Source organism: Haliotis cracherodii, unplaced genomic scaffold (genome assembly GCF_022045235.1).
Source record: "Haliotis cracherodii isolate W230 unplaced genomic scaffold, xgHalCrac1.p SCAF_2, whole genome shotgun sequence".
NCBI classification, from domain to species: domain Eukaryota; kingdom Metazoa; phylum Mollusca; class Gastropoda; order Lepetellida; family Haliotidae; genus Haliotis; species Haliotis cracherodii.
Genome location: NW_027266275.1, coordinates 23,163,883 through 23,184,945, shown reverse-complemented (window position 1 = coordinate 23,184,945; position 21,063 = coordinate 23,163,883). Strand labels below are relative to the sequence as shown.

General features: G+C 41.9%; 1 protein-coding gene across 5 annotated transcripts in view; it reads left to right on the top strand.

Moving 5' to 3' along the window:
• Window positions 1–13,705, top strand: part of LOC139467563 (carbohydrate sulfotransferase 15-like) — a 30,381-nt gene extending 16,676 nt beyond the window's left edge. For all 5 annotated transcript variants that reach the window (XM_071249099.1, XM_071249100.1, XM_071249097.1 and 2 more), the window contains 7 exons: window positions 1,630–1,973; window positions 4,035–4,251; window positions 4,806–4,943; window positions 5,597–5,756; window positions 8,720–8,891; window positions 10,999–11,146; window positions 11,641–13,705. In XM_071249099.1, the coding sequence (XP_071105200.1) occupies window positions 1,662–1,973; window positions 4,035–4,251; window positions 4,806–4,943; window positions 5,597–5,756; window positions 8,720–8,891; window positions 10,999–11,146; window positions 11,641–11,840 (1,347 nt within the window). In that variant the 5' untranslated portion in view covers window positions 1,630–1,661 and the 3' untranslated portion in view covers window positions 11,841–13,705. The remainder of the gene's footprint in view (window positions 1–1,629; window positions 1,974–4,034; window positions 4,252–4,805; window positions 4,944–5,596; window positions 5,757–8,719; window positions 8,892–10,998; window positions 11,147–11,640) is intronic.
• The last annotated feature ends 7,358 nt before the right edge of the window (window positions 13,706–21,063 follow it).

Sequence of the window (21,063 nt, the reverse complement as noted above, 5' to 3'; positions counted from 1 at the left end):
TGGTGCTGACAAACCTATAAACATAATCGGGGCGAACCGGGATTCGAACCCACAATCATAGGTTTCTGGCGTGTTCAAGGGACGCAACTCTGCACAGCGAATTGCGGCGCCTTAGACGACTGTTGCCCCCGTTTGATATGTGAAGCTTGATATGACGTCATCCTCAGTTCGAGGCTGGCGTTATTGAAGATTGTATAAATGAAGATGTGCCGTCTGACATGTATTTGTTTTGGCTGCACAAAACCATTTTCTCACAATGTTGTTAAAAGTCATAGACACATTATGAACTCGTTACTCAGAAATACGGAGAATCTCTGCGCCTTATGAATTGATGTATGATGTACATATATAATGTCTGTTCAGTATGTCACATCTGCTGTGAGTCCTTCATAGTGGGTGAGGTGAGGTGAAATTGGGTTAAACGTTGCGTCCAAGATTATTGCACTTATATAGCGACGTAAATGCACGTTCATGCACGTGTGTGTGTGTGTGTGTGTGTGTGTGTGTGTGTGTGTGTGTGTGTGTGTGTGTGTGTGTGTGTGTGTGTGTGGAGATGCCATGCCGCAGTTTAACATGAATACCCCACTCAGACACAGTATACTGACTCCGAGCCGAACAGTGCTTGTTTAAGCCCGTTAATGCCGAGCGCCAGACAGGGTAACAACAAGTACCATCTTTTAACGTCTTCTGGTATGACGCTCTCCCACTAGACCACGGAGGCGGTCTCTCCGTCATAGTATCTGTGGTACATATACTGCATGTATCATTTAACTAAAGCATTTATCCATGACATAAGCTTATGACATAAAAACATATATGTCATACCCCAATGACATAAGTATGCAAATTAGATAGCCGGAAGTGGGACTTTTTTCGCCGGTGCACGTGTGTAGGTGTTTAAAAACAACATGGATACCTTTGATGTTGGAGACATTATTTCAATTATTCTGCAAAAGTCTTTTCAAGTATTTTGTTTAAAATGATATTTTTTTTCTCAGCGAAGGAATATGCCATAAAGGAGTTAAGGGGTTGTTAATTTTGGTTTACACGGCTTTTGAAAACATGTATCACTACGCACGATCTATACGTAATATTTCGACAAGTTGCTGATGTTAATGTTAAATGCAATTATTCCTTAATTGGGAAGCAAAAATGTGAAAATGATAAATAGAATTCATCACTCGTGTTTTTTAATATGGGAAATATCAACCTCGTCCCGTTAATCGGTATTTGCCTCGCCAAAGGCTCGGCAAATACCGATTAACTAAGACTCGGTTGATATTTCCCATATTAAAAAACACTCGTGATGAATCCTCTATGTATCATATATGTCTTCATATAATAACAAGCACACTGTATAGGTCACCATATGTACAGATGGTGTTGCGTTCACGTCATGACAAAAGAGTAAAAACTTCAAAATTAGATTTAACCAAACCATTACAAACGTTATTGAAACGTAATTAGGATGAAAACATCCGCCATCAAACAAAAGTGTATACTCTTACTGTCCATCATATATATTCACCGTGCCATGCAGAATTGAAACACGTACTGTATTGATTTCAGGTCTGAACTAATAAATGTGTTTTCGATACATACTAACCACCTTAACCCTTCTGTCTGCAGGCGTGAAGCTATTCGTCAGTTCTACACCCAGTATGTTGCGGCTCAGGATCAAGAAGCTCGTCATGGCCATAATGGCGGCGTTGTTCGTGCTTGTAGTGTTACGGGCGAGTATCGGCAGTTCCGGTTCCGGTCACACTTACGTCCCCAACAGCGAACCCGCAGGGTTTCAGGATTTAGCTGGTAGTCATACGGTCCTGGAGCCGCTTATCATACACAAGAATATGGAACCAGTGCCCCCAGAGGAAGAAGCTCGGCAGACAGAAAAGAAACCAGAGAAGAAGACAGAAGTGGAGAAGAAAATGGCGAAAGTTGACCCGGCGGCCCCCGATGATGTCATGTCAATGGTGAGTGATGTCACACATTCGATCAGTGAGTGAGTGAGTGAGTTTGGTTTTACGCCGCTTTTAGCAATATTCCTGCAATATCACGGCGGGGGACACCAGAAATGGGCTTCACACTACTCGATCAGTAGTTTGTCAGAAGCCTTGGAGGGCGGTCGGGTAGCCCAGTGGTTAAAAGCGTTCGTTCGTCACGCCGAAGACCCGGGTTCGGTTCCCGACATGGGTACAAGCCCATTTCTGGTGTCCCCCGCCGTATTATTGCTGGAATATTGCTAAAAGCAGCGTAAAATCATACTCACTCACTCACTCAGTAGCCGTTGAGATGTATTACCGTACATTGAGCTGTGGGCATATATGCAGTGACACATGGCCATTTTCTAAATGTTTGTTCATGTGTAGGTCAATATGACTGTGTTTTGTTTGTTTGTTGTTTAATGCCGCACTCAGCTATATTCCTGCTATATAACGGTGATCTAAAAATAATTGAGTCTGGACCAGACAATCAAGTGATTGACATCATGCGTATCGATCCACGCAATTGGGATACGATCACATGCATCAACCAATTCAGCGAGCCTGACCACCCGATCCTGTTAGTCGCCTCTTACGACAAGCATAGTCGCCTTTTACGGCAAGCATGGGTTGCTGAAGACCTATTCCATCCCGGATCTTCACAGGTCCCATATAGTTCTGAACTCTGAAAATATCTAATTATTGGAGATAGAGGATAACAAAATTTCCACTCGATCCAGCACTTTAATATTTGTTTTTCCTTTAATTCCAAACTTCACAAATACCATAACATATTGCCATAAATTCAGTAATTATCCACACACTGATTGAATGATCTATCACACACTCCAAGAATAAGTTGTAATATAAAGAACAGTTGCAAGGCGATTGCAGGACAGTTGCAAGGCGATTGCAGGACAGTTGCAAGGCGATTGCAGGACAGTTGCAAGGCGATTGCAGGACAGTTGCAAAGCGATTGCAGGGCAGTTGCTGCACAGTTGTGGGATAAATGCAGGATAGTAACTTAGACAGTAGCTTGGACAGGTTGAAAAAAACGTATGTCCTCTATTCCCCTAACACAATCTTTTTACACTCTCTTAGAAATTTGTCTCACTTCTTTCATATCCTAAACTTCTCTGCTCTTTTTCTCAAACTCAATCGTCCAACTGTATGTCTTAAATTCTTGGTGGAATGCTTATCGCTGTTGATCAGGTCACGACCTCTAAGACTCCACACAAGACAATTAACGTTTATGTCTTAGCTGCAACATTATACTATTGCTGTCACCAACCCCTGGGAAAATAGCCTGAGACGGCCACTGGCAGCTAAGGCTGGCTGATTCTTATGTTTTAGCTTAAAACTATAACTATAATAATAATAATAAGAAGAAGAAGAAGAAGTGCACTTATAATGCCCCAGATTCCATTCACCAAGTGAATGCTCATAGCGCTACACTATTATTACCCCGGTCAATAGATCAGTGAGCACTCGATTTTCATTATCATCTCCCTGGGGAGTATACAACCGAAGCTGCCTGTGAGGCGCTAGAAGGTTAATAGTTGCACACACGTACACAGTCAAACCCTAATAAAGTTACAATAACAATGTTTTTCTATGTACTACAAAAACTTAAAATCCGGCTCTAACAATAGTATTACTGGTCGTTTTTCGTGGATGAAAATCTCAACCTATCACAATAAGCCATCTTTTATGATCCTGAATATTAACATAAATCACTTTTAGAAAACACAAGATATCTCGTAAATTAGTTTTTTTCACATTGTGAGAAAGTATGTCTGCCCAACGTCTGTAAGGCTACGTGTTCAGGATTCTCAATAGTTGATGTCACCTGAAAGTGCGTGATTTCTTAATATTTATTTGACGACAGCGAACAATGAAATATTTGAAATATGTCATTCTATTACCCAAGCGCATTTATATCAGATTGTATGTATCAGTTGATTAATATTGCAGATAGTATATACTGTGCCATAAAGGATTATTTACTATCCATAAAAATCGTTGATGGAAGTTGGAATGGTAAATTTTCAGGCACAACCAAATCTGCTGTCCAACTTTAAGAACCCATGCTGGAGGGAGACAAATGGTACTATCACCAGGGTGCGCTGTTTGCCCTACTTTCATCTGATTGGTGTAGACAAGAGTGGCACTACAGACCTCTGGTACAGACTAAGTCAACATCCCGACCTCGTCAAACCGAACGCCGTCCTTGGCAAGGAGACTCACTGGTGGTCGTGGCGCAGGTTTGGTAAGTATGGTCCAGATCTTGGGGTCGTTTAGGCCCTGAAAGCAATGTCGTCAATTACTGCATGTTTCTGATATAAGGATCATCCATGGCCTCTGTGATGTTTAGTTTGTGTCTCAGCAAGTACTAACGCCTGTATAAGGCTCAACCCATGGATAATGAGAGGTCATATTTTTGGGATAATCGAGAAAGGTTATTTTCTGATGTTTTTTGTAATTATAAAACGCCAGAAAATAACCTTTCACGATTCTCCCCGAAACAGATTCCATTTGGCGTAAAAGGAGAAATAGCTGTGAAAAATTATGTGAATGAATCGCTGAAAATCAGTGATGACACCAGGTGTTCGCAAATACGCCATCTCTAGAACTGAGGAAGTGTATTTCTGGGATACTGCTTGAACATTGGCCGAAGTGTCCGGCTAGTGGGAAGGACTCAGATGACATAAGACTTAGTGACGTACCTGTCACACTTGCATAGCATATAGTTACGTTTATAGCATAAAGGTAACATGCACATGCTCAACCAACACACTGAAACTCCGTCTTTCTCGCTTTCAGGTTTTGATATTTGGGTTAACAATGCTCGTATTCAACATTTCAACGAATATCTGAGTGCATTCGACAAGCCGGCTTTGCAGATAAACTCGACAACGCAAGCGTCGCACGGTATCTCCGACTACCACCAGCTTGTCACAGGTAGGGCTGGGCTCCGTCTTCATGTACCAGTACAGAGGCAGTGGTTGTTTGTCTTACTTCACATGTCTAACCAATCTCTTTAAAATCAGATCTTAGTTCTCGCTGTCGCTAAACAAAGATCTGAGGGCATCCCATTAAGGATCACGTCAGAACGACTTTTCATCCAACCAATCAGAGCGTCGCTTACCAGATTATGAAAGTGACAGGCTGAATGTGTTTTCTAATCATGCAACCACGAAATATTTAACACGGGGTATTCCGAACGACAGTTACGGGTTTTATGATTATATCTATACAATCTAGGCCATCTATAAGCAATTCCAGAATATTCTTCTTATCAGTTTTAATTTTTTTATTCGAGAATACGTCAAAATATGTTTCGAAGCGTAGTCGCCAGTTTGAAACTAGTGTCGTAAAGCTCGAGAAAGCTGCCCTCTGATTGGCTAATGTCGATTTCTTGTCGGTCATTTCATTGGTCGGTCAAAATTCGCGAAAGGTCGTTCTGACGTGTCCCGTAATGGGATGTCCTCAGATCTTTGTTTTGCGGTAGCGAAAACTAAGATCTGATTTTAATGAGATTGCATGTCTAACATGAAGTAGCAGGTATTATTAGGTTCCTTCACTGTGTAATGCTGCTGTGATGTTGTCGCCAGGCGAGGGTAGCCCTACTGTGTTCTGGGACATGACCGGATGGAATAGGATCCCCCAGAACAATGACAAGACAGTTGACACTGCCTTACTGACGCCCCACTGTATCCACCACCTCACACCGAAGGCCAAGTTCCTCATCATCTTCAGGAACCCCACAGACAGGTGCGTGATGCATACAACACATTTCTACTGATCCACTGATGCTCATGATGTCGACCACTTGGTTGTTTGGCCAGGACTCGATCATTACACACCGCGGTTATACAGCTAGTAAATTGCTGAGTGCGGCTTTAAACAACAAACAAACAAACGGTAAACGTACTGCCACCTGCCTAGTACATAACCCTACCTAATATCCAACCCTTGAAGATCCGGGGTAGAATAGGTCCTCAGCAACCCATGCTTGCCGTAAAAGGCGACTATGCTTGTCGTAAGAGGTAACTCGCGGGATTGGATGGTCAGGCTTGCTGATTAGTTGAGGCACGTCATCGTATCCCAATTGCGTGGATCGATGCTCATGATGTCAATCATTGGATTTTCAGGTCCAGACCTGACTATTTACAGACCGCCGACATATAGCTGCAATATTACTGAATGCGGCGTTAGGCAACAAACAAACAAACAAACCTAATACCCATCCTCATTATAAGACTAACTGAGCGTGTATTGAGCACGGTACAGTTCCACCTGAAAAGTATGTGATCATGTTGGCAGAGCAGGATCGATGACCAAGCAGCTCATCTATTTTTGGATTTAAGTATAAACGTTTGCATATAGATTTCGCATTAGCCTGACATAACAATATCCTGGGGCGACGTATAGCGAGCAGTACACCGGCAGCTTTATGTTGGAATGTTCTGTTATCCTAGAGTATGGGTTTGAAACAGACAGTGAGACAGGCGAATCTGGTAGTCAAGCTCACGAACAGCGGAACCTTCAAGTCTCCTACTGTAATGTTGTCAAGTTTAGCTTACAGGTCAGCTCAAAAGTATGTTCCGGAAAAAGGGTCCTCCAGTATTAGTGTCAGTGTCCGCTAGACATGCTTTTGATGCTATAGACTTTAGAAATAAAATAAAATAATACGCAAACATAATTTGAAAAATTATACCCCCCAAAATATGGTCAGTGCCATGGTTAGCTTTTTATGTTTTTGGGATTGTTTGTGCATGAGCAGTGGATGTTGGTGTTTGAACAAATGTTCAGTAATAGATATTACCCAGATTACTTCGCATGAGCACATACGTCAATAGTTGATCACAGCTGTGCCTGGCTTTCGGTATGTTTTTCATTTGGTATCGAAACATGGCTGGAAGAATGGCTCTTTTAGCATGACTAAAGCTTCAAATATCGGTGTTTTTAAGGCCGTGAACTATCAAGGCAATACAAACGGCACAGTCTAACCGCTGTGCGTGAAGTATATCATGCATATGTAAGTATTATGCATGTATGTTAGTACATCATATAAACCAAGCCGAGTGTTCGTTCTCCCTGGGGCGTTGTGTCTATCATGCATTTATATGAAACCTGTAAACCCCGAGACGTTGTGAATAGCATACATTATATGAAGCTGTGCTTCCCGGGGCGGGGGCACGGGGGGCTCAGTCGTCTAAGGCGCGACTAGTCGCAGTGCAGAGTTGGGTTCGAATCCCGGTGCGCACTGATTATGTTTCTAGGTTTGTCAGAACCATACCCGTGCTCTTGGGTTTCATCGAAGTGGTAAACGTCTGAGACCTGCATCACTTCGGGCTTTCCTCCTTCATCAAGCGGACACGCCGTGATATATATAACTGGAATACTGTTAAAAGCGGCGATAAACCCAACTCACTCACTCACACACTCACTCATAACCTGGGGCTTTGTGTATATTATGTATTACATAAACCTGTTCTCCCCGGGAAATTCCGAAACCAATATAAATTGAAGCGCTCCTTCACAATGTGTCAAATATTATCCAATCATCTGTACGATTGGCTTCATGGCCAGACTGTACGAAATAAATTCTGTTGTGTATAAAATTCCCCCAAATTCCAGTCAGACAACCGGACTGGCAACTTTGCAAAGATACCAGGCCAGATGAAATGTTGCCAGTCCAGAATTTTCTAGACTAACGAAAAAAGGTAACAAAAGGGTAAACATAAGAATGGTACTGTTTAATTTATTTCCTCAGAAAATGACAATAAGCTGATGGATTGACAACTTAGTAACTTTAATTCCCGACCATCGGGCGTACAACTTTCAAAACTGACCGTCCTTCAGCAAAATAGACCGTCTCGGGCTGTCGGGTCGACGGGTCGTTTAACTCCTTCAGCAAAATATAGACCGTCCCTGGCTGTCGGGTCGACGGGTCGTTTAACTCCTTCAGCAAAATAGACCGTCTCGGGCTGTCGGGTCGACGGGTCGTTTAACTCCTTCAGCAAAATAGACCGTCTCGGGCTGTCGGGTCGACGGGTCGTTTAACTCCTTCAGCAAAATAGACCGTCTCGGGCTGTCGGGTCGACGGGTCGTTTAACTCCTTCAGCAAAATAGACCGTCTCGGGCTGTCGGGTCGACGGGTCGTTTAACTCCTTCAGCAAAAAAGACCGTCTCGGGCTGTCGGGTCGACGGGTCGTTTAACTCCTTCAGCAAAATAGACCGTGCCGGGCTGTCGGGTCGACGGGTCGTTTACCTCCTTCAGCAAAATATAGACCGTCCCTGGCTGTCGGGTCGACGGGTCGTTTAACTCCTTCAGCAAAATAGACCGTCTCGGGCTGTCGGGTCGACGGGTCGTTTAACTCCTTCAGCAAAATAGACCGTCTCGGGCTGTCGGGTCGACGGGTCGTTTAACTCCTTCAGCAAAATAGACCGTGCCGGGCTGTCGGGTCGACGGGTCGTTTACCTCCTTCAGCAAAATATAGACCGTCCCTGGCTGTCGGGTCGACGGGTCGTTTAACTCCTTCAGCAAAATAGACCGTCTCGGGCTGTCGGGTCGACGGGTCGTTTAACTCCTTCAGCAAAATAGACCGTCTCGGGCTGTCGGGTCGACGGGTCGTTTAACTCCTTCAGCAAAATAGACCGTCTCGGGCAGTGGGGCAGACGGGTCGTTTAAACTCTGATATCCTACATCATTTGTTGTGCTCTCTTTCCAGGCTGTATTCCGACTACCTGTTTCTGCAGCTGTACCGTGCGCACAAGAAGCCACTGACAGCCCAGTCTTTCCATACAGACGTACAGGAGTCGCTCCTCATGCTGAAGCAATGCCAAGACCATCACACTCTCAAAGAATGTCTTTTTAATAAAACTTTACATATGAACATACCGGTGAGATATTTCGAAGATTTATAAATAATATCTAGTTAGAAACATTTGAACAGTTTACGTCCCCAGAGATATTAATGTGTAGATTTGCGTCTTAGCATTTAATGTGAAGTGAAAGGGTCTGCGCGGAGTTTGCCATATCCCTTCAACGTGTCCCGTACTTCAACATGTCCCATAATTCAACATGTCACATACTTCAACATGTCCCGTACTTCAACATGTCCCATAATTCAACATGTCACATACTTCAACATGTCCCGTACTTCAACATGTCTCGAACAGCAACATGTATCATACTTCAACATGTCACATACTTCAACATGTCCCGTACTTCAACATGTCTCGAACCGCAACATGTGTCATACTTCAACATGTCACATACTTCAACATGTCCCATACCTCCACATGTCCCATACTTCAACATGTCTCGTACTTCAACATGTCTCGAACCGCAACATGTATCATACTTCAACATGTCCCATACCTCCACATGTCACATACTTCAACATGTCCCGTACTTCAACATGTCTCATGCTCTGACATAATCGTTGGGCTAAGGTTGCATGTTCGGGACATTTCTAGAGAATTGATTTCCGTTCTGTTTTATTAAAGCAAATACAGACACATCCAGCTGTCATTATTGCCAATCGATACACGAAACAGCTGCCTTGTTTGCGAGTTGTAATGCGATAACCAGCTCGTCCGGTTTTTTTCATGAGATTATCAACGAAATACTGTTGTTTAGAATATACGCAGACAAAAAGAACCATTTATCAAACCCGTCAGTACGGAATTAAAGAATGATGCAATTGATGTGTTTGCTACGTCACCTGCTGGATCATGTAGATCCACTGATATCCCAAACCATGAAAACATAAGTCGACAGCAAGCCCAGGTGCATTAATACAATACATGGTCGTGCTGTTTATGTTTTCTAAGCTTCTCGCCTTAACACTCTAATCAATAGGTTTCTACAGCCACGCCTAGGTCAATCAATGCTGCAGCCACCAACTCACTATATGAGTGAGTCACTGAAGATGTAGGTATCGGCTGGTACCGACTGGTGTGCTGTAGTAGATACTGTTGTATGTCCCTGCCCATATGTCTCAAGTAACCCTTGACGAGGAGACAAAGTAGGATGATGATGGTGATGATGATGATGATGCTGATCTGCTGTAGTATTAGTGTCACTAGCCATTTCATGTTAGTGTCAATGTCATTGATCGAGTGATGTTAGTGTCACGTTAGTGTTAGTGTAAGTGTCACGTTAGTGTTAGTGTCATTAGCTGAATGATTTAAGTGTCACGTTAGTGTTAGTGTCATTAGCCGAATGATGTTGGTGTCACTTTAGTGTTAGCCGAATGATGTAAGTGTCACGTTAGTGTAAGTTAAACGTTAAGGTTAGTGTTCATTAGCCGAATGATTTAAGTGTCACGTTAGTGTTAGTGTCATTAGCCGAATGATGTTGGTGTCACTTTAGTGTTAGTGTCACTAGCCGAATGATGTAAGTATCACGTTAGTGTAAGTTAAACGTTAAGGTTAGTGTCATTAGCCGAATGATTTAAGTGTCACGTTAGTGTAAGTGTCATTAGCTGAATGATGTTGGTGTCACTTTAGTGTTAGTGTCACTAGCCGAATGATGTAAGTGTCACGTTAGTGTAAGTGTCATTAGCCGAATGATTTAAGTGTCACGTTAGTGTTAGTGTCATTAGCCGAATGATGTTGGTGTCACTTTAGTGTTAGTGTCACTAGCCGAATGATGTAAGTGTCACGTTAGTGTAAGTGTCACGTTAAGGTTAGTGTCATTAGCCGAATGATTTAAGTGTCACGTTAGTGTTAGTGTCATTAGCCGAATGATTTAAGTGTCACGTTAGTGTTAGTGTCATTAGCCGAATGATGTAAGTGTCACGTTAAGGTTAGTGTCATTAGCCGAATGATGTTGGTGTCACTTTAGTGTTAGTGTCACTACCCGAATGATGTTAGTGTCATTGTAGTGTCAGTGGTGTTAGCCGTATGATGTTAGTGACACTTCAGTGTTAGAGTCACTGTTCTTGTCATGTCAGTGTGTGTTCTGTAAAGCACGAATTCATGGATTCATTTTCCACTCCAGGTTCGTATTCCTGTAAGTTTCTATGCCGTGTACCTGAAAGAGTGGTTTAAAGTCTTCCCAAGAGAAAATTTCCTTATCCTGAGGAATGAGGACTACTCCAAAGATATACGAGGACACATAGAAAAAGTGTACAACTTTTTGGAGTTTAGTAAGTATTCTATATTTGCCATTTGGGGAATATTTTACAGAACGAATAACATTTTGGATGAATATATGTTCAAACATATGGCTTGCTTGCTTGTTTGTTGATTAACGCCGCACTCAGCAATATTCCAGCTATATGACGGCGGTCTGTAAATAATCGAGTCTGGACCAGACATCCAGTGATTGATATCATGAGCATCGATCTACGCACCTGGGATACGATGACATGCATCAACCAAGTCAGCGAGCCTGTCTACCCAATCCCGTTAGTCGCCTTTTTCTGACAAGCATAGTCGCCTTTTACGGCAAGCATGGGTTGCTGAAGACCTATTCTACCCCGGATCTTCACGGGTCTCAAAAATATGGGAACGTCAGCGTGTGTTGGTGATAGATGGGCAGATGTTGATGGTGTGTTTTTGGTACGCTCACTAGCAATCAGTCAATCAGGTAATCGATATTCTATAGATAGTAACATACCATGAATACATTTCTTTACAGGTAAACTTCCTGATCAAGAGTTGAATCGCATTGCCAATATGTCCCGCGCGTATACTCGCAACAAGCAGCATCAAGCAGCGGGAGAAATGTTGGGCGAAACTCGAGAATTGTTAAACAACTTTCACAACAATCTAAACATAGACTTGGCGCAGCTTCTTCAGGATGACCGGTTCAAATGGACTGATCCAGTGTCGAAATAAGTGTTGAGGCTTATATTCTGTATGAATGATCACGATGGATGTGTCTGGCAATTACCGTGTCGCGTGCGGTGAACCTGTGTGGTATAAGGGAGGTAACTCTGAAAATATATTTATAGCGACTCTTGGTGGCACAGTCAGAATTCAGATCACACACAAATTTCACAGCACTGGATTCATTCCGATGTTCTTACGTGTGTGTTACGTGCATGTGAAGGTTACAGTGTGTTTTAGTGTCACCTTACATGTACATTTGTGTAAGAAGGAACAGCTACATTGCTTCGAGAGGGAGAACAGGTTTAAGTGATGTTGCCATGCAATACTTGTATCTTGGAACTGAATCTTGCATCTTGCATCTTGGGACTGCATCCTGCAACTTTTGTGTAATCAATATGGGTTCACGGTGGAAAACGATGTATACTGAAGCGTGTGGACTGTGTCAAGCTGCTATATCTACATCGATTGTACTAAGTCTTCATGATATACTGGGAACACAATATACAATAAGATGTTCTACATTTTCCTGTATCATGACGGGACGGTTTTTTATTGGGGTTGCTGATTTTGTTCAAAAGGTACCCTAATGTATTTATGTTTAATGTACATTCATTGTTTTCCTTGAAAGCCGACTGGCAAAAGGAGACACCACCAACAGAGATGTTTGGTATCAGGGATTTAGGGAATCAGAGGGTCAGACAAAACTTTGTTCTTACCTATGCGAAACAGAAATTCCTGACTAAACAGTCTCTAAGGCATAGGAACTTGTTCCTAGATGATTGTGTGACACTGAGGTTTCAACATCCCTTCATCGCCTATGGTGATATATAGGAGCGACAAAAGACATTCTCTGGCCTATGGTGAGTTATAGGAGTGACAAAAGACATTCTCTGGCCTATGGTCAGATTTAGGAGCAACAAAAGACATTCTCTGGCCTATGGTCAGATATAGGAGACAGACATTCTCGGGTCCATACATCGGACGATATAGGAGTTTCAACATTCTTTAGTCTGTGGTGAGGTCTGAGATGAGAGTAACTGCTGATATTCCACTTTATTGAAACAGGTTGAGAATGTTTGGGTTACTATTATTTCAAAAGCATCGTGATTTAATTTCTGAAATGTGTTTCTTGCATAAGAACCAGAAAATGCTATCATAAGGCTTTTTACCCTTGTGTTCGGTGCAAACACTGCTGTATGGATTGATAATACTAATTAAACCAATAGCCTATTTATTGTTGTTCTGGAGGGTTAAAGAGCAACGTTTAACGGATATATGTACCGATATAGTGCCTATTCTTCCCCAGCAAACTACCAGATAGAAATGATCTGACACATTGAAATTGAGTGCCTTTTTAATGTCCAAATGTCACCAAAAGATGTATGTATATATCGAATATTTAAAAAAGACTTATATGTTTGTCTTTGTTGAAGCGTTTCATTTACAGTTTATCATACTTTGCATCTGATCTCACCAAAAGATTACATGGCAGTCCACATGTAAACGCCGTTACTTACTACTACAGCACCCTTTTTAATCAAAAGATCTCTTCTTCCTTAATCGCTTAGCAACCCATGTTTGCCGTAAAAGGCGACTGGCTTGAAAGAGGCAACTAACGGGATCGGGTGGTCAGGCTCGCTAATTTGGTTGATGCATGTCATCGTATCCCAATTACGTGGATCGATGCTCATGAAATTAATCACTGGATTGTGTGGTCCAGACTGGATTATTTACAGACCGCCTTCATATAGCTGGAATATTGCTGAGTGGGGCGTTAAACAACAAACAAAACAACCTCCAAATACGGATACTTTCTTTACATCGAAAGGGAACTTTGAATGAGGATTACAGTGATAGCCCCAGCCCCTCCCCCCCCCCCCCCCACCACCCCCCCCCCCCAAAAAAAAAAAAAAAATAAATAAAATAAGATAATATGAAATAAAATAAAATTTAAAAAAACAACCCAACCCCCTAGCAACCTGTTTTAATATTGAATTCTTATTCAAAGTTCACTTGCGATGACTAAAGTTATACGTATTAGAAGATCCGTGGTTAAGGAAGAGATAGGTATATATATATATGTGTGTGTACATATTGTGTGATGGGAACCAACGAGGATGTAATGCGCACTAATTTGTAGTCGTAGGTTGGCAGACTGTTCCTACAGTGCGATCCGCAACCCAGTACAGACAATAAATCGTTACATTATTAATATTATATAATGTTTTCATAAGTTCATCACGGATCAGAATTATTTAAAATATTTGAAAATTGGAATATAAAACAGCCAAAAACTTTGGAACAATGAAGTGATACTGTAGTCGTAGATGTGTTATACTTGATGGTTGAAGGACAATTAAAATGATATTATTCAATATCGTGTGCTGTCATTTTCTAAATATTTTGAATAATTCTGATCAGTGATTGAATCTATGATAACATTTTGCCCCGACACGAGACACGCGCCCAACACGCCAACATAAAGAATGTGTACATGCTTGCTTCCAAATTGTGCAGACAGTCAAAATGAAGCACGTACTACGCCAACGTATGGTCGAAATGATTCCTCTTTGCGCCACTGGCATTTATGTGTTTGTTTGTTTGTTTGTTGTTTAACGCCGCACTCTGCAATATTCCAGCTATATGACGGTAGTCTGTAAATAATCGAGTCTGGACCAGACAGTCCAGTGATTGATATCATGAACATCGATCCACTCAAATGGAATACGATGACATGCATCAACCAAGTCAGCGAGCCTGACCACCCGATCCAGTTAATCGCCTCTTACGGCAAGCATGGGTTGCTGAAGACCTATAATACCCCGAATCTTCACGGGTCGGTATTAATGTGTATGTGCATTAGGCGGATACTGTACACGAAATCAGTGCAGGAAAGTCAGGTGCCTGCCTTTGTATGTTGAATTACAGGCATATTCTACATGTAACCATCAAAATGGTAATTCTATTCTGCAAGTTGTATACCTCACTCATAAAATATATATATATTCATAGAAGCTTATTTTATATGAGTGTGCAGCAAAGAGCAAGCAGACTTCTAGACCAAGCACATACCTTTGGCAATTGTGTGTGTCTTCAGACTGATGTATAAATGTCGACACCGCCAGTTTCCTTGTGAGAGCTAGTAGCAAGCGGGACAAGAAGGCGGTTCCATTCAAAGGAATCCGTGACGTCTGGGAAGATCATTCAGGATATTTCTGAAACACGTGTATTTGCATATTGAACATAAAGCAGTTTTGAATGCCATTCAGTGATTCAGTTTTATTGCCTTATATTATACATAATATAATTATACATATTACTATTTAACAATTATATGTACATGGGTTTTACAAAGAACACCCCGGGTTTGATTCCCGACATGGATACAATGTACATTTGTACAATGTACATGTCTGGTGTCCCCCGCCGTGATATTGCTGGAATATTGCTAAAAGCGACGTAAAACCATACTTACTCACTCACTCACTACAAATAACACCAGAATGGAGGATTGTGAAAGGTGGAAATGAATGAGACAATAGACTGAGGGGCAAAAGAATGAGTCAGTGAGTTGGGTTTAACCCCGCTTTTAACAGTATTCCAGTTATATCACGGCGTGTCAGCTTAATGTGGGAGGAAAGCCCGAAGTGATGCAGGTCTCAGACGTTTACCACTTCGGTGAAACCCACGAGCACGGGTATGGTGCTGACAAACCTAGAAACATAATCGGGGCGAACCGGGATTCAAACCCACAATCATAGGTTTCAGGCGTGCCCAAGGGACGCAACTCTTCACAGCTAATTACGGCGCCTTAGACGACTGGGCCACCCGTGCCCCCTTATGAACTGTAAATGTAGTATATTGAATAGAAGGATTTAAGAAGGAATGTACCATTAGAACACACCAAGAACTGTAGTAGACTAAGTGCATTTCTTACGTGTCGAGTTCCAAAATGAAACAATAAGTTAATCAAGAAATCTATACGTAAAAGAATTCAGTGGGAAACCAACGAATAACGACGAAATGTTATAAATTAACAATCGTATGATTAAATTAAGTAGGTTTACAAATCAATACAAATTACTTCAAAGTAATTAAAATGACAGTACAAAATAGAGTGGCAGTATAAAATACAATAGCAGAAGTAATAGCAATAAAGTCAGAGATAATAATTGTCACATAGCAGCAATGGTGGTCAAGCTTCTAAAATAGGCCTAAGCTGGATATCCAGGGTGACAATATGATCTTCACACAACTGCCGGTCTCGATGTAAAGTGACATGAGAGAGGTATGCACTTGCCAACATTCATAGTCTAAATGCCTTCAAGAGTGAGTGAGTGAGTGAGTATGGTTTTATGCCGCTTTTAGCAATATTCCAGCAATATCACGGCGGGGGACACCAGAAATGGGCTTCACACATCGTACCCATGTCGGGAATCGAACCCGGGTCTTCGGCGTGACGAGCGAACGCTTTAACCACTAGGCTACCCGACCGCCCCGGCCTTCTAGAAAGTTCCAGAGTTCCAGATAACTTTTTGAGTATTTGAGTTTTTAGTCTGGGGTTTCTATTTTAATTGAGTTATTACATTTGTCATTGGGTAACCAATATGTTTTCACTCATCTATTCATCACTCTATTTGGGTGTTTCCCCCAAAAAGTGAACATTTTAAGATTTCAAAAAAAAATTAATAATGTTTGAGATGTATACTACTCAAAAGAAGTTAAGGATCATCGATTCTTTCATATTACAATTGTTAATCTGCCCTGAAATGAGAGATTACCTGTAGTAATATGAAAGAATCGGGTGATCCTTAACTTCTTTTGAGTAGTATATATAACTGTTCTAAATTTATAGGCTTGACTCTGAAAGTAAATTATCTCGTAATTGTGTTTCGGAAACTAGCTCCTTTGTAGGCATGCTGAAAAAGCTTCATTGGGTATTTACGCGTGCTGCCTTTATACATTTGACTTTTCCATTTAATGCATGCATTTCTTTACGCAAGTTATTTGAAAGTAATTGGGTTTGAATATTGTTGGGGGGTATTTTACTCAAATACGCTGCTTATCTGCAGCTCTGAAGTCCACATAATACTTGATTACTCTGTGGCTTTTCTAGAAGATTCACGGTTACACTTTACTCCCAAAGCATCAAAATATAGTAATTTCCACACCACTGCATTCATTAGATAGAAATACACTCTTGACAACTAATTATTGTTAAAACAAAATATTATGAACCTCAACGGAATCCTAACACAAACCATGTACTACAATTGCAACATTGTTTAAGAATAACTTACACTGGCATAAATTACACTATCTTCAAAGCAGGGCCTATGAAGAGGTTATTAGAATAAATGTTATATTTTTTGTTACATTCTAAGCTGATATTCAATAGAATTTAGTGTCAATAGCCTACACCTGAGCAGGTAGATTCGGATGAATGATAGACTGTTTCACACAGGATGACATTCTGGGTTATATATATCATTTACTGACAACGCACTAGGCAAGGGCACAGAGGGAGTAGCTGAAATAAAGTAACACTCCCTGTCACTCAAGTGAAATGCGTGACCTCTGAAGGTGTTCGAGGAGTGCTCTTTGTTGGGTCGAACGTTGCACTCACACGGTTGGACAGGATTTATAGTGTATCTGAACATGACTGTAGTGTATCTGAACAAGACCGTGGTGTATCTGAACATGACCGTGTTGTATCTGAACATGACGCGTGGTGTATCTTAACATAACTGATTGTATCTGAACATAACCGTGTTGTATCTGAACATGACACGTGGTGTATCTTAACATAACTGATTGTATCTGAACATAACCGTGTTGTATCTGAACATGACACGTGGTGTATCTGAACATGACCGTATTGTATCTGAACATAACCGTGGTGTATATGAACATAACTGATTGTATCTGAACATAACCGTATTGTATCTGAACATGACACGTGGTTTATCTGAACATGACTGTAGTGTATCTGAACATGACTGTAGTGTATCTGAATATGACACGTGGTTTATCTGAACATAACTGTAGTGCATCTGAACATGACCGTGGTGTATCTGAACATAACCGTATTGTATCTGAACATGACCGTAGTGTATCTGAACATGACCGTATTGTATCTGAACATGACACGTGGTTTATCTGAACATAACCATAGTGTATCTGAACATGACCGTGGTGTATCTGAACATAACCGTGGTGTATCTGAACATAATCGTAGTGTATCTGAACATGACCGTGGTGTATCTGAACATGACCGTAGTGTATCTAAACATGACCGTGTTGTATCTGAACATGACCGTGTTGTATCTGAACATGACCGTGTTGTATCTGAACAGAATCGTAGTGTATCTGAACATAACCGTAGTGTATCTGAACGTAACCGTAGTGTATCTGAACATGACCGTGGTGTATCTGAACATGACCGTGGTGTATCTGAACATAACCGTAGTGTATCTGAACATGACCGTAGTGTATCTGAACAAATATCATGGAGTATACTGAGGGTATAGAGCATATATTGCATCAGTTAGGTTGTATATTTAATTAATAGGGCATACATCGTATTAAATAGTATGATGTATATTTCATGTTGATGGCCTACATTTGATCAGTTATAGGGCACATTAATATCAGTTACCGTCAACAGATCAGGTTTCAGTGACAACACCTATGATCACGGTTAAGGCGTGACATGAAACGTCTGAAGGAAATAACCGTACTCTGACATTTAGTTTTTTTAAATAAATTAAAATTGTATGCGCTTACTCACTTGACATATGCGTAATATGTTGATGTAAACCTGTCAGTCGCAGCGTTGTATCAGATAGTTAAAGTCAAACATGTGAACAGAAAAAAATACATAGACGTCGAAAACAGTAACAGATCAACAGATGAAACAGCTCGACGTCGGAAACAGTAACATATCAACAGAGGAAGCAACTAGACGTCAGTAACAGTAAACAACAAGACATTAGTAACAGTGACATATTAACAGAGGAAGCAACTAGACGTCAGTAACAGTAACATATCAACAGAGGAAGCAACTAGACGTCAGTAACAGTAACATATTAACAGAAGAAACAAGAAGACGTCAGTAACAGTAACATATTAACAGAAGAAACAACAAGACGTCAGTAACAGCACATGATCAGCAGAGGATATAACTTCACAAGCAAGGTCGAAGTATTACATCCCCTCGTTTACAGATCTGTGACAACCAGCAGCCAAGCACACCAGTAGTGACCAGACATTAAAGTGTTACAAGCATGTACAGTGCCACTTCACTATCGCCTCCGTGGTCTAGTAGTAGATCGTCCGCCGGGAGAGAGGAAAGTCCCAGGTTCGACGTTAAAAGATACTTCTTGTTGTTACCCTGTCTGTCACTCGGACTAAAACAAGGACTGGTCGGCTCGGAGTAAGATACTGAGTCTGAGTGGGGTATTCATATTAAACTGCGGCATGGTATCTCAGTGTGCTAGCACTATAAAATCGGCATCAGTCCGGACTAGTACAAACAGCCACACACACACACACACACACACATGCACACACACACACACACACACTCGCTATATAAGTGCAATAATCGGGGATTCGACGTTAAGCCCGATTTCACCTTACCTCGCCTCTTTCCTTTGACATACACGTCCACCGTCACGTCACTATCGTCCTCTCCACTTTCACGGACACATCCACATGACCAGGGGTTATACAAGTGACCTGACTGACCATCATCTGAACGGTAGGATCATAGGATGACGTTAAGGCACGTGCTGCAGAGGAACACGAGGAGCATGATGCTGTCCTGATTACAAGGGTGGGGTCCACGAAATGTTGCTCCTCATTGTCCCCTGGGACACAGCAAATAACACCTACCCGCTCATCATACATGGGTATTGTATTTCGAGACAAATCAATGGTTTCGGAATTTTCTAACAAACGTACTTCGTTTTACTGAACATTAGGAGGAATAGAGGATGAGTTATTTGTCACTGGAGACGTATGAAGTTAAGATTCCCTGTTATCATCATGTATTTATTCAGTTACCTCTCTGTTGTTCAATGGAATCCTAGAAGGGACATTTTCGCGTTTTCGTAGTGTCGCATTGTTACGGAATCCTAGAAGGGACATTTTCGCCTTGTCGCCTTGTCGCCTTGTCGCATTGTTACGGAATCCTAGAAGGGACATTGTCGCGTTGTCGATTTGTTACGGAATCCTAAGGGGACATTGTCGCGTTGTCGCATTGTTACGGAATCCTAGAAGGGACATTGTCGCATTGTCGCATTGTTACGGAATCCTAGTAGGGACATTTTCGCGTTGTCGCATTGTTACGGAATACTAGAAGGGACATTGTCGCGTTGTCGCATTGTGAAGGAATCCTAGAAGGGACATTGTCGCCTTGTCGCCTTGTCGCATTGTTACGGAATCCTAGAAGGGACATTGTCGCGTTGTCGCATTGTCGCATTGTTACGGAATCCTAGAAGGGACATTGTCGCGTTGTCGCATTGTTACGGAATCCTAGAAGGGACATTGTCGCGTTGTCGCATTGTCGCATTGTTACGGAATCCTAGAAGGGACATTTTCGCGTTGTCGCATTGTTACGGAATACTAGAAGGGACATTGTCGCGTTGTCGCATTGTGAAGGAATCCTAGAAGGGACATTGTCGCCTTGTCGCCTTGTCGCATTGTTACGGAATCCTAGAAGGGACATTGTCGCTTTGTCGCATTGTCGCATTGTTACGGAATCCTAGAAGGGACATTGTCGCGTTGTCGCATTGTTACGGAATCCTAGAAGGGACATTGTCGCGTTGTCGCATTGTCGCATTGTTACGGAATCCTAGAAGGGACATTGTCGCGTTGTCGCATTGTCGCATTGTTACGGAATCCTAGAAGAGACATTGTCGCGTTGTCGCCTTGTCGCATTGTTACGGAATCCTAGTAGGGACATTGTCGTCTAGGGCGCCTCGATTCGCTGTGCAGAGTTGCGTCCCTTGGGCACACCAGAAACTTATGATTGTGGGTTTGAATCCCGGTTCGCCCCGATTATGTTTCTAGGTTTGTCAGCACCATACCCGTACTCGTGGGTTTCACCGAAGTAATAAACGTCTGAGACCTGCATTACTTCGGGCTTTTCCCCACATTAAGCTGGCACGCCGTGATATAACAGGAATACTGTTAAAAGCGGGGTTAAACCCAACTCACTCACTCA